The following is an 11,033-nucleotide window of genomic DNA, read 5'->3' as shown; positions in this document are numbered from 1 at the left end:
GTATTACTTCCGCACAATTAAAGTACATTAAGTACAAAATTAGATCCAGTTTAGTAAACCAAATGTACAATTGCAGTGTATTTTTAAGAACATAAATATGTAAATGTATTTGTAGTATACTTAGCACAAACTAAATTTATTTCAAATAAATTTTAGTATATATTTTTCACTAGGGTAGAGTTGATCTCCCACTCCTTCTACTATGCTGCTGCGAATATAGAGCTCTTTGAACATAAATACCCACCTTCCACCATTCTTCATTAGAGTCATCAGTCACCATAACTCTGTCACCAGGACTGAGATTAAAACAGAGAGAAAAGCCAAATGTGATGTTTCTAAATCATCTGTGTGCTGATATATGGGAATGTGTTAATCATTTAAACACAGACATATCTCTCTCTCTCTCTCTCTCTCTCTCTCTCTCACACACTGTTACTTACTGTAATTCTAAGTCATTTTGCTCTTGAGGGAGGAACTTGTAAAGTGCCACGTAAGTGTGAATGGGGTGAACTTTAGGAACCTTAAGTGAAAACACAAATCAATATCTAATCAGTAGTTTATTGCTTTATATTCCTTTAAAGAAATATCAGCTGTGGTATATTACTGTTCAACTAACATTTTTGACAAAATAACCAAGGCATTTCAACAAAAACCTTTTTTGTTTGTTTGTTGAAAACACAGTGATCAAAATTAGAGAACAGTAACCACTGTAGCATGAAAGAAGATTACAACTAAAAATTTTGAGGGTTACCGCTGTCAAAAATGAGTAGAAAGTGTAGAGGCCCTTGCTTTGAATGACTTCAGCACATCTGCGGCAGCAGGACATCACTAGTTTCTTGCACTGTGCGGCTTTGATCTTGGTTCACTCTTCTTCCAGTCTCTTCCATAATTCGGTGACTGTAGTGGGTTTGTCAAGGATTTTCAGTCGGGTTTAGATCACGACTCTGGGCTGGCCATTTCATTATTTGAATGTTTTCAGCTTCAAGGAACTGCTTTACCCATTTTGCTGTGTGACAGGGGGAATTGTCTTGCATGAACATTGCTGGCTGATTGGGAGATCCTTGCAGGGAAGGAACTGTATGTTGCTGAAGGCAGTTCTGTTAAACATTTGCATTCACCCTGCCATGTATCTATATAAGAAGCCCAACTCCTGCTGCAGAAAACATTCCCCAAACCATGACACTTCCTCCTCCACCTTTCACTGACTTCTTTACGCACTCGAGGTTCAGTCTTTCCCAGTTTAATGCCGAACAAAATGATTTCCATCAGACCCAAATAAATTAAACTTACTCTCATCACTAAAGTGAACTTTGGACCAGTTCACCTCTCTCCACACAACATGTTCCTCCCCAAAGGTTAGTCTAGACTTTTGATTCTCTCTGCTGATGAAAGGTCATTGCAGAGTCCGCTTTCAGTCCAACTTCTCTTAAACATCCTGAGACAGATCCTTAGTCTGTTCAGCACTGAACTGGAGAGCAATTCCAGCTGCAGTGTTGAAATGACTCTTCATCGGTTCCCCAACGACCAGCCTTTTTTGGGGGGACTTGAATGAATTAGAGTCAATGTACACCTGCAATATTCTAGAAATCACAGATTTGGATTGACCAGCTTCTCTTGCAATGGCTGAAAGGGTCATCCCTTTGGCCTTCATCAGGACAACCTGCTGTCTCATGGTTTCAGTCACCTTAAAGCAGCCTGCCATCTTGCAATCTCAGTGAAAATTAGAGGAATGCTGCCAGTTAAATAGGGTTTGTCATGTAATTAAGAAAAATAGCACTAGGTGCCAGATTAACACCAATAAATGGGAAGTATATGTAAGTGTTTTCTAATTTTGATCAGTTATTTTTTTTATATTTCATTTGTTTTTTTATACTGTGCTTCAGAATACATTTAGTTTATGAAATATGCTAAAAAAACTGCCCTTCTACTCCTGTTAGGACAAGTTCAAATAGGACTAAGCAGTAAAATTTAGGACCTTGAAATGTAGGAAATAGTGGGTTATTCTCTAATTTTGATCTCTGCAAAACAAAAAAACTACAAAAACTGTCACAAATACACAGAAATGTCACTATACCTTGGAGATCTCATCCAGTTCAGAGTTGACATTCTCAGAAAGTGAGACATCTGTATCTGAAAGTAGTGGAATGATGTATAACTATGTTGTTATCAAGCAACGCTGGACATTGTGTTGTCAGTTCAATAACGCCTAATCTGTTTGTCTACAACATTAAGAGTCTGTCAGGGTTGATCTCAAAATATTATAATTATTTGTATTGTTCAGAGGCAGTGGTTCTCATCTGGGGAGTTGCAACCCAAAATTTTGGGTTATGTTCAATGTAAGTAAAATAATGAAGTGAAGTGTGGTGACCCATACTAGGAATTTGTGCTCTGCATTTCACCCATCCAAGCGCACACACACAGTAGTGAACACACCCGGAGCAGTGGGCAGCTATATTGCTGCAGCGCCCAAGGAGCAGTTGGGGGTTTGGTGCCTTGCTCAAGGGTCTCACCTCAGTCATGGTATTGAGGGTGGAAGAGAGTGCTGGTTATTCACTCCCCTCACCGACAATTCCTGCCAGACCTGAGACTCAAACCTGCAACCTTTGGGTTAAAGTCTGAGTCTCTAACCATTAGGCCATGACTGCCCCCAAACCATACAACTAACCATATAATTCTGTAAGCTTATCAACTTTTAAATGAGAGGAGAAATGCTATTCCAAATTATTCCCAAATGTCTTTTCATTCAAATTCATCTATCACTTGGTAGAACCTAGGCAAATTATGCAGATACCAAGGACAGATTAGGGGCTTTCGCACCGGAGGAACCTTGTCAATAGGGCCTTTCGCACCGCGGGAACCTTTTCATAGTACCAGAACTAATTGTGGAACTACCCACTTTTTGGCGTTTTCGCACTGCAGGAACTAGGAACGGTTTTAGTTCTAGGAACTCCATTTGGAGGAACTAAATTAGCTCCTACTTCAGTTCTATAGGAACTACCAGTGATGTAAGTGTATGCTGATTGGTCAAATGCATACGAAACACCGGCTACCCAGCGTTTTTAAAAAGCCATGTAAAAATACTTACTCCATGAACATGGAAAACAGTGATAATGGCATTTACCTGTTGTCTGCAGTGTTGTGTTCTTTTCTCAGCCTCAATATGTAACACTGCAAGTTGTCATAGGAGATTTCGGTCATGTAAATTGTGCATTTACATTCCAACCTAAAACACACAACAAAACCAGCTCCGATCATGGGATCCTCCATTCACCGGTTGTTGATGTATGTAAATGCATAAAGACTTCACTGCCAGTGCGAATGTAACCAGGAAAACGGCCCGAGGGAGAAATTAGTTCTCTAGGAACCACCCGCTGGCTAGTTCCTAGAACTAAGTTCCTAGAATTACGCGGTGTGTAAGCCCCTTTTAAGAGACATGTCCTTATCCTTGTAGACCATAAAACTATGCAAGGTTAGAGAAAATACAACACAGATGACATTAAATATGTGTTCACTTGCAACATGGATACACATTTGGATAAAGTATGCTTTGTGGAGCGAATTACTGGTTACCAAGATTAACATTCAATTAAGAAGGTTTATTGAAAAAAAATTAACTCATTTAAAAAAAAAAAAAGACATTAGCTATTTTGAGCATTTGAAAGATTAAATGGAGAAACAAGCTACTTTGAGAAAAAGTACCACGGTTTCTGAAGGAAAAAAACCCTCAAAGCTACAGTAGCTACTGTCATGCAACAGGTGTCTAAGATAAACTCACACACGAAGAAGATGAAGGCAAATAGTCTTTTAATAATCCACAAGAGGGTAATTCACAGAAGGCAGGCAGGAGACACACGTAGGGAACATTCACAATACCGGACAAGGGACAACCGAACAGACTAGAACTAAAGTAGGGGTGCTAATGAGGGACAGACAGGTGAGGAGGATCAACTAATGAGGACACAGGTGAACAATCAAATACGGGAAAAAACTGGGTCACAGAACACATGAGGAATGAAAGTGCAACAAAACAGTTCATATGTGTGACAGTTCGCCCCCCTCCTGGAAGGCATGACCTCGCGCCGCAGAAAACAAAGGGAGGGACAGAGGGGGACTAAGAAGGAGGCCAAAGGAGAGGATGTGGGATGGTGACAGGGGATGGCAAAGGGCTGGCAGGAAGGTAGGCAGACAGTATAGGTGGAGGTTCGGGCTGAGGACGGACTCCCGGGAGGAGGATGACAGACAGAGTCCAGGAAGGAGCCGATGGAGGGAGGAGCCATGGAGAAAACAGGAGGAGCCAGGGCGGATCAGATGGAGGGAGGAGCCAGGGAGAAGACAGGAAGGACTTTGAGCTGGAGGAGCCAGGCAGGACCCAGGCCGCAGCAATGAAGGCGACCCACGGTGGAGCCTGAAGGAGGGAGGAGCCAAGGTGGAGGAAAGGCTGACGACTCCAGCGGGCCGACCGACGGCAGCGGAGCAGGTGATGGTGGAGCCCGAGACGGAGAGCCGACGAGCCAGGGCGACGCGGTGGATCCGGAGGGCCAAGGCGGAGCAGATGGCTCCGGTGACCAAGGAGCGACTGAGGACCAAGGTAGAGCCAAAGGGAAGGTGGAACCTGACAGAGCCAGAGGGATGGAGGGACAAGGTGCAGCAGAAGGAGTGGAGTTCTGAGGCGGCGGATGGGGCCGACCGACGGCAGCGGAGCAGGTGATGGTGGAGCCCGAGACGGAGAGCCGACGAGCCAGGGCGACGCGGAGGATCTGGAGGGCCAAGGCGGAGCAGATGGCTCCGGTGACCAAGGAGCGACTGAGGACCAAGGTAGAGCCAAAGGGAAGGTGGAACCTGACAGAGCCAGAGGGATGGAGGGACAAGGTGCAGCAGAAGGAGTGGAGTTCTGAGGCGGCGGATGGTCAACGACTGACCAAGTTGGAGCCGAAGGGATGAGGGAGCCCGGCAGAGCTGTCTCATAAATGTATTCTGCATTCTGCAAAGACGTATTTTAGAGATATATTTTATAGAGTTCATAGACTATTTTAAGTTGCAAAGTGAGTTGGATATTTAAAAATGTTGTTTATGGCTTTGGCATGTAGGCTAGTGGGGCAGAGGATGAGTGCCTCACATTTTACCAATATAAATCTGGGATGAAATAAGGAAATCCAGTTCCCCCCAACCAACTCTGATATTTTTCCCCCTAATAAGACAAAAGTGTAATTCCAATTGGCCATTATCTCAGCAAGGATTTGGATTATTTCAGCAAGGAGTTGAATTGCCAAGAGATGGTTGGTGTTACATTCAGAAATGTACACTGCACCATGGCAAAAGTCCCTCTGTAATTCCCAGCCAGTAAACTCATCCCATTTCCCATTACTCAGTGCCCATGGTCACATCTGCGAGTGGACTTGTTTCTGAACTTCCACCATCTTAACAGTATGCATGCATCCATGTCACTTTGGACTGGTTTATGAAAGCCTTTCGTCTAGTCCCACTTCAAGTTCAAGCATACTACCATCGAGACTGTGCAGATGATATTATCACGCCTTTCAGAACTACGGCATCTCAGAAGACATTGTGTCAGACCATGGTCCACAGTTTATCTCAAAGGTCCGTCGAGCCTTTTTCCAAATACTGAGTGTGTCCATCAGTTTGTCATGTGGCTACCATCCTCAGTTGAATGGGCAAATGGATAATTTTTTTACACACATAATGCAACCATTAACTGAAATCCTGGAGTTGTTATCGTCCATGGGTGGAATATATCCAGAATTTCATGTGCCACTGGAATAATTTCATTTCAGTGTGTGCTAGATTACAACCACCCCTTTTCCCATGGTCTGGTGAGCCATCAGACATCTCTACAGTTGATCACTGGTTTCAGGAAAGCAAGAAAGTCTGGAACCAGGGGCATGGCCACGTACAAAGAACCAGAAGAGCTAGATATGATCCACCTACGTACCAACCAAGACAGAAGGTCTGGCTTTCCACAAGGGACATTTGGCTCTAACGTTCCAGCTGAAAGTTAAGACCCCGATACATTTGTCCCTTCACTATATTATAATAAATCAATCCAACATATTTTAGGGTTGTACTTTTAGGGCCGTGCTTTGCGGTTAGAGTTCTGTGTACACTGTGATGAACATCCTGGAATCCCCGTGCCAGAAGGGTTGTCTCAAGTACCTCTTGGCCTGGAAATGGTACAGACCAGAAGAGAGGTTTTGGGTAGCTCGAGACTGCACACCTGCGTTTTACCTTCCACACAGAACATTGTCACTGCCCAGCTCTGTGTGGATTCCGTTGTCTGCTCCAGTGGAGTCTTTGAACCTCCAGAACGGCCTTTGGCTTTCCAACTCCTTCCAAGATCAATTCCCTCTTTCTGTATTTATAAACAGTTAAATCTTCACACAGTCAGCACACTCATCAAAGACGCTTTAAATACATCTTAATCGCACTCATTGTCAAGTCTCTCTCAAGAGTCCATGTCCAAAGTTTGACTGACCATGCTGCCACTATGCAGTGTTTTCTCTTTGTCCAGTTTCGATACATACTGTCTTCCTCTTTTGATACTTATTTTCTGCCATTGTGATACTCACTGTCCTCCTCTGTGGATACTTCCAATATCGTTCTTTGACACTGCACAGAGTGTTCCATTACATTGTCTGCCTACTATTCATTCCACTGTGGTCATCCACTGTTGTATGCTTTGGCACGTGTTCAGCACCTCTTTTTGACTCACCTGTGTCACTAATTTGATAAAACTTCCTGCAACAGTTGTGTGTTTGTTTTTGAGGATTTTTTAAGTTGGTGTGTATTTTCTGTTTCCTTCGGCTCCTGTGTTAAGTTCCTGTTTGCTGTTTACAAAATACTAGACTGAAAGCTCAGTTTTGTCCCCTTATAAGAGGGGTTGGCCGCTGAAGGATTTCTGCCATCAGGTTTGTTTGAATAAGGAAAATTTGAAGATGTGCCTCTGGAGCAGGCTCAACGATTACTTCCTTTAGTCCATGCCAATGAGGAATACCAGTTTCCCACTGTTCCACTTCTGGTTGACTGGCTCCTCCCTAACAGTGGAGGAGGTCAAGGAGGATGCCTTCTTGTAACATTCCATTCCCCATCCAGTCCTGCCTATCTCTAATCTATCAGTGGACCTCTGGTCTCGGAGCCAGAGCCCATACCCAGACCCAGAGCTAGAGCCCACTCTTATTGTGGAGCCAAACCTATCTGCTATGTTTGTCCTGGAGCCAGAACCTGCTGCTCTCTTCATCCTGGAGTCAGAGAATGCCACTATGGATGTCCTAGAGTCTGAGCCTGTTGCCACGTTATAACAGACCTCTGACTGCAAGGGGTAAGAGGCTGCTATAAATCTGAAATTTTGGGAGGGCTCAAAAACTAACCATAAACATAAACCAAACAATTTGAATACCAAATATTGTTTAAGCTTCAAGGATGGCTTATATATATAGTATAATATATCTGTAGAATCTACAGCACAAAAGACACCAACAATTGATATAACAAACAAACCATGAAAAACAAATAAACAGCAAGTCTTTAAATGAAAATAAATTTAGAAGGAAAAATAATAATAATTATAATTCAGATAATGAAATAAAAGGCGTATGATGGATGCGAAAACCCTGGGATTGTCCATAAATGCATGAAAGTGTCCCTTGTAATCGAGGAAAGACAAAATCTGTACACGTAGAGCAATAGAAAAGTAAGAAGATAAGTCACCCAACAATAGTCCATCAGTGATTCACACTGAAGGAAGTTGTTCTTAATCCTTGTACACCAAATCCAACTGTATCCATAAACGATGTCAGTAAAGTTCATGAACAGGAATCCATTTGATCTCTGACTTCATGAGTTACCCAGAAAGCATTTGACAAAATGTATCAAGAAGTCCTTTTCTATAAATACAGAAGATATGCTAACATTACCATTACTAGCCTGACAGCAAACACAAATGCAATCACTATGAAGAACACACAAAATGACAAAAAGCAATCCTGAGAATACATTGTATAGATAATACAAAAGAACAGCTTACTTTGATTAAGCAGGAAACCAAAAGTTTCTCAATCAGGACAGCTTGACTTGTGGCGATGCAGCAGGAAAGCCATGCTTTCCTCTGCCCAAACAAATCTCTCCTTCTACTACATACCTGACTTTTAAACCCAACACCTGAGCGCACTAGCGCCCCCTTATGGTGCGTAGTTGAAGCATGATAACAGACCAAAGTCTGTTACATAGTCCACCTCAGAATGGGCAGATAAAGAGCTGTTGATAGACTTTTACACAGAACTAGTCCCCACCCTTGTGCTTTCCCTCTTTGCTTCAATGGTTAAAGTCGGCTTATTGGACTCTCTGGTTCTGACCAATTTCCTGGCACTTCCTCCTCTGGGTTCAACCAGCCTCCAAGCTCATTTGTCTCCACTGGTCCTGCCCAGCCTCCTAAATTCTTTGTCTCTGCTGGCCCCGCCCAGCCCGAAGGCTGCATCATCTATGCTGGCTCCACCTGACTTTCGTTGTCTTTGCTGGTGCCATCCAACTCAGTGGCTTCTCCATGAGCTTTCAAGCTCCCAGCTCTGCAATAGCCTTCAGATCACTCGGCTTCATCTTGGTCATCCGGGCTGTTATGTCTGTGACATAATGTTGTGATATTTTATTGGTTTTATTGCTATTGTGCCTGTTGTTTCTTTTTATTTCTCCCCTTTTGTAGGACTGGTCCTGTATAAGGCATGGCTTTCAGTGGTTGGACCACAGAAGAGACCAAGACAATAAATGCACATGGATTTCCTCTGGAGGGGACTCTGCCTCTTTGTTTGCTTCTGTTGATGTGTGTTAGATGGTTAAAGATTAATTAATAAATGTTACTGTGTTGTTTACATTACGCTAGACCTAGACCAGGGATCAGTCTGTCGATCCATTGGCTCCACTGTGGCTCCTCGCTCTCTTGACTCCTCCATGGCTTGTCATCCCTGTGCCTTCACCGGGTTCCTTCATCCCATCATTGCCACCTTGGTCCATCATCCTCCAGGCTCCACCTCAGACCTCAAGACCTGCAGGTATGCCTGGGTCCTCAAATCCTGTGGCTCAACCGGATTCCTGCATCCCTCCAACAGCTTCACTGTCCTTTCTCCCACCAGCTCTGCCTCAGTCTTCTCAACCCCTAGCTCCACCTTGGTCCTCAGCTCTCTGGTCCTGTGGTGTCAAATTTTCCTTGCATTCCTCTGGCTTCACCTGCTTCACCAGTCTCCATGACTACAACTTGGTCCTCCTCCCCTGGCTCTTTTTAACGAGAGATGCAGTACATCTTTCTTATTTTTGCTTTAATGTTTATTTCATGCTAGTTCTAGTTTTATGTTCTTATGAAATCATTACATGATAAAAACAGAGATAAAATAAAGACAAATATTACATCGCTGAATTTTAAAAATTGATGGTAACCACCAAGCTAATTTTTATTCCAAGAACATTTTCCAAACATTGTTTTGTTTATGGAAACATTAAAATGTCCAGTTTTGTATGTTAGTAGAACATGTTTTAAGGTTAGTATGATGTTCCTGAAGTGTTCTTTCAACTTAATTTTTATTAACAACTCAACTTTCTAGGAACATTGATTTGTAACATTCCAAGAACATAAACATTTCCTTAATGTTAATAGAACATCATTTAAAGGTTAGCATGATGTTCCCGAAACATTCTTTTAAACATTTGAACAACTGCTTTTAACAAGCAGAATAACTGAAGGAAAGAGAAACAATAACAAAAACGCCAACTGACTTCCAGCCACAGCCTTAGATGAAATCAATTGAAATACAAGACATTAAATCTCTCAAGATCTCAGCAAAGGATGATTAAACAGCTCCACAAACAGCATTACACACTGTGAGTGTCTAATTGGCACTGAGGTTAGCATCTTCATGCTCACTACAGGTTTTCATAATATCTGATTGTCATAGTAGTACAGGTGCATCTCAATAAATTAGAATGTCGTGGAAAAGTTCATTTCAGTAATTCAACTCAAATTGTGAAACTCGTGTATTCAATAAATTCAATGCACACAGACTGAAGTAGTTTAAGTCTTTGGTTCTTTTAATTGTGATGATTTTGGCTCACATTTAACAAAAACCCACCAATTCACTATCTCAACAAATTAGAATATGGTGACATGCCAATCAGCTAATCAACTCAAAACACCTGCAAAGGTTTCCTGAGCCTTCAAAATGGTCTCTCAGTTTGGTTCACTAGGCTACACAATCATGGGGAAGACTGCTGATCTGACAGTTGTCCAGAAGACAATCATTGACATCTTGAGTTGAATTACTGAAATAAATGAACTTTTCCACGACATTCTAATTTATTGAGATGCACCTGTATATGACATGGTCAGTAGCACAATATTTAAACAAATTAGCAACAAAACACACTTCTGATCAGTGCTTAGACTTTAGATGTAATCAGTGAATCAGACCACTTTACAATGACATTAGTTAACAGCCAACATCACCTGTTATTCTGTCCCAGCTTCTTCTGATGCACCCAGATAGCAAAATTCCTGAGGCCCAGATCAGGCCCACACCTGACACTTTCATCTGGTCCACATACCGTGTGGAATGATGACAATTGGGCGGTCCACTCCTGTTTGCCAGATTTGGGCCACAAGCAAGCCAAACGAAGGCCCAATGTCAGCCATGAATAAACCAAATAAAGCAGAGCTGGCCCAAATCTGGGCCACATTGATTTCAATTCTGGCCCAGATCCGACACCTTGCTCCGGCCCACATACTGTGAAGAATGATGGCACTTTGGCGCTCAACTCCTTTTTAAAATTTAAAAATGTCCTCCATAAATGTTCAAATAAGTTCCAGAAATGTGTCCTACTTGATAAAATCATCCCGACCCAAGGTTTGCACAAGTAGCAATTAAAATGTCACAGATAAATATTCAAAGACACATTCCAATACTTTAAAAACTGTTCTTCACAATTTGAACTTAAATGCTTCTCACTCAGACTCTACCTACACAGTAAGTCTGTGAGTG

The 11,033-nt window shown here is 42.4% G+C and overlaps 1 protein-coding gene and 1 long non-coding RNA gene across 2 annotated transcripts in view; both read right to left on the bottom strand.

Annotated features, from left to right (window-relative positions):
- Positions 1-243: 243 nt before the first annotated feature.
- On the bottom strand, positions 244-8,117 carry LOC107679031 (uncharacterized). The gene is made up of 3 exons (XR_001632996.1): positions 8,039-8,117; positions 441-520; positions 244-296 (listed from the first exon to the last, which is right to left on the bottom strand). It is a non-coding gene; the product is annotated as an uncharacterized LOC107679031 (long non-coding RNA).
- Positions 8,118-9,017: 900 nt separating this feature from the next.
- Positions 9,018-11,033, bottom strand: part of LOC107679029 (SH3 and cysteine-rich domain-containing protein 2-like) — a 20,053-nt gene continuing 18,037 nt past the window's right edge. The window contains exons 7-8 of the mRNA XM_016474440.1: positions 10,502-10,586; positions 9,018-9,192 (exon numbers count right to left, since the gene is read on the bottom strand). Of these exons, the coding sequence (XP_016329926.1) occupies positions 9,018-9,192; positions 10,502-10,586 (260 nt within the window). The remainder of the gene's footprint in view (positions 9,193-10,501; positions 10,587-11,033) is intronic.

The sequence above is a fragment of the Sinocyclocheilus anshuiensis genome, unplaced genomic scaffold, assembly GCF_001515605.1.
Source record: "Sinocyclocheilus anshuiensis isolate Anshui unplaced genomic scaffold, SAMN03320099.WGS_v1.1 scaffold2182, whole genome shotgun sequence".
NCBI classification, from domain to species: Eukaryota; Metazoa; Chordata; class Actinopteri; order Cypriniformes; family Cyprinidae; genus Sinocyclocheilus; species Sinocyclocheilus anshuiensis.
Note: the sequence above shows the minus strand (reverse complement) of the source record. Positions and strands in the feature narration are given on the sequence as shown.